Below are 1,022 nucleotides of genomic sequence, written 5' to 3'. Positions count from 1 at the left end.
TTTTTACTGATGTCTTCTGCTATAATGCTTAAAGTCACTAGTTAGTTTGTGATTTATATATTTGAGCTCTATAAAGCTAAAAAAGTCTGTTGATTTACCAGTTTATAATATTCATCAGCTGATTTATTCTAAGCTTGAACCTATATTGTAGAAGAGGTATTATAAACTCCTAGCTAAGAATCCATTACTTGTACCATAAAAACTAGATTTCCTTAAGGCAGTACTGTTTAAATTGAGTTGTTTATAGTCTAATCTTATATCTATCTTCTTAAAATATTCCAAGGTGAAATTAATTCTTGATGGGCATCATCTGCACTATTGTAATAGAAGAACTAATAAGTTAGAGGAAGATCTTCATCTGTACAATTCAATAATTAAATCTAAAAGATAGTTTCAAGCGCTATTCCTTATAAAGGATTTATACTTAAAACGCAATTCTGAGGTGGAATATTAATTTAAATACTAATTGTAGACAAGCTTGGCATAACATATAATGGATTATACACAGAAAATCTTATTTAAAGTGTTTGCTTTGAGGGATCTATATTTTAAAAATAGTTCCAAATTCTGAATCTAATTTGGAAATAATCAAATTTGATTGCTGCAACTGGATTATTATCATATAATATAGCTCCAGCATAAGACAAGGAATCAGATGAAACATTCTCACCATAATTTATTTAAAAATTAAGATCATCATTCAAATTAATTTTTCGGTTAATGTGTGTTGCTGTTAAAATATTTAGTGGAGGAATATCTAATTCTGTGAAAATACAAGTAGTCGTGAAATTTGATTGCCTAGAATCTTTTTATCCTACAACTGTAAACTAAATTATAGTGTATGGCTAAAAGGTTTTAGCAGGAAACGTAATACTACTGGCCCCTTGTTGCAATTAAATTTACTTATTTTAGTAATCATAGCAGATATGGTCATTAGAGGATAGGCTATTACACTTCCAACTAAAGTTGATATTTGAAGCAGAATTTGGATCTTGAATTTCATAATCCCTAGAATCTGTATT

At 28.5% G+C, this 1,022-nt stretch overlaps 1 protein-coding gene across 1 annotated transcript; it reads right to left on the bottom strand. All coding sequences in view use genetic code 6, as the record gives it.

The window, feature by feature from the left end:
• Window positions 1–194: 194 nt before the first annotated feature.
• Window positions 195–820, bottom strand: TTHERM_002653461 (REJ domain protein; the record flags this gene model as incomplete). Its single annotated transcript, XM_012795126.1, has 1 exon — window positions 195–820. A coding segment is annotated over one exon (626 nt), but the record flags the coding sequence as incomplete, so codon positions are not given.
• Window positions 821–1,022: the final 202 nt, after the last annotated feature.

The sequence above is a fragment of the Tetrahymena thermophila genome (genome assembly GCF_000189635.1).
Source record: "Tetrahymena thermophila SB210 genomic scaffold scf_8255703, whole genome shotgun sequence".
Taxonomy (NCBI): Eukaryota; Ciliophora; class Oligohymenophorea; order Hymenostomatida; family Tetrahymenidae; genus Tetrahymena; species Tetrahymena thermophila.
This window is presented reverse-complemented; position numbering and strand designations above follow the sequence as displayed.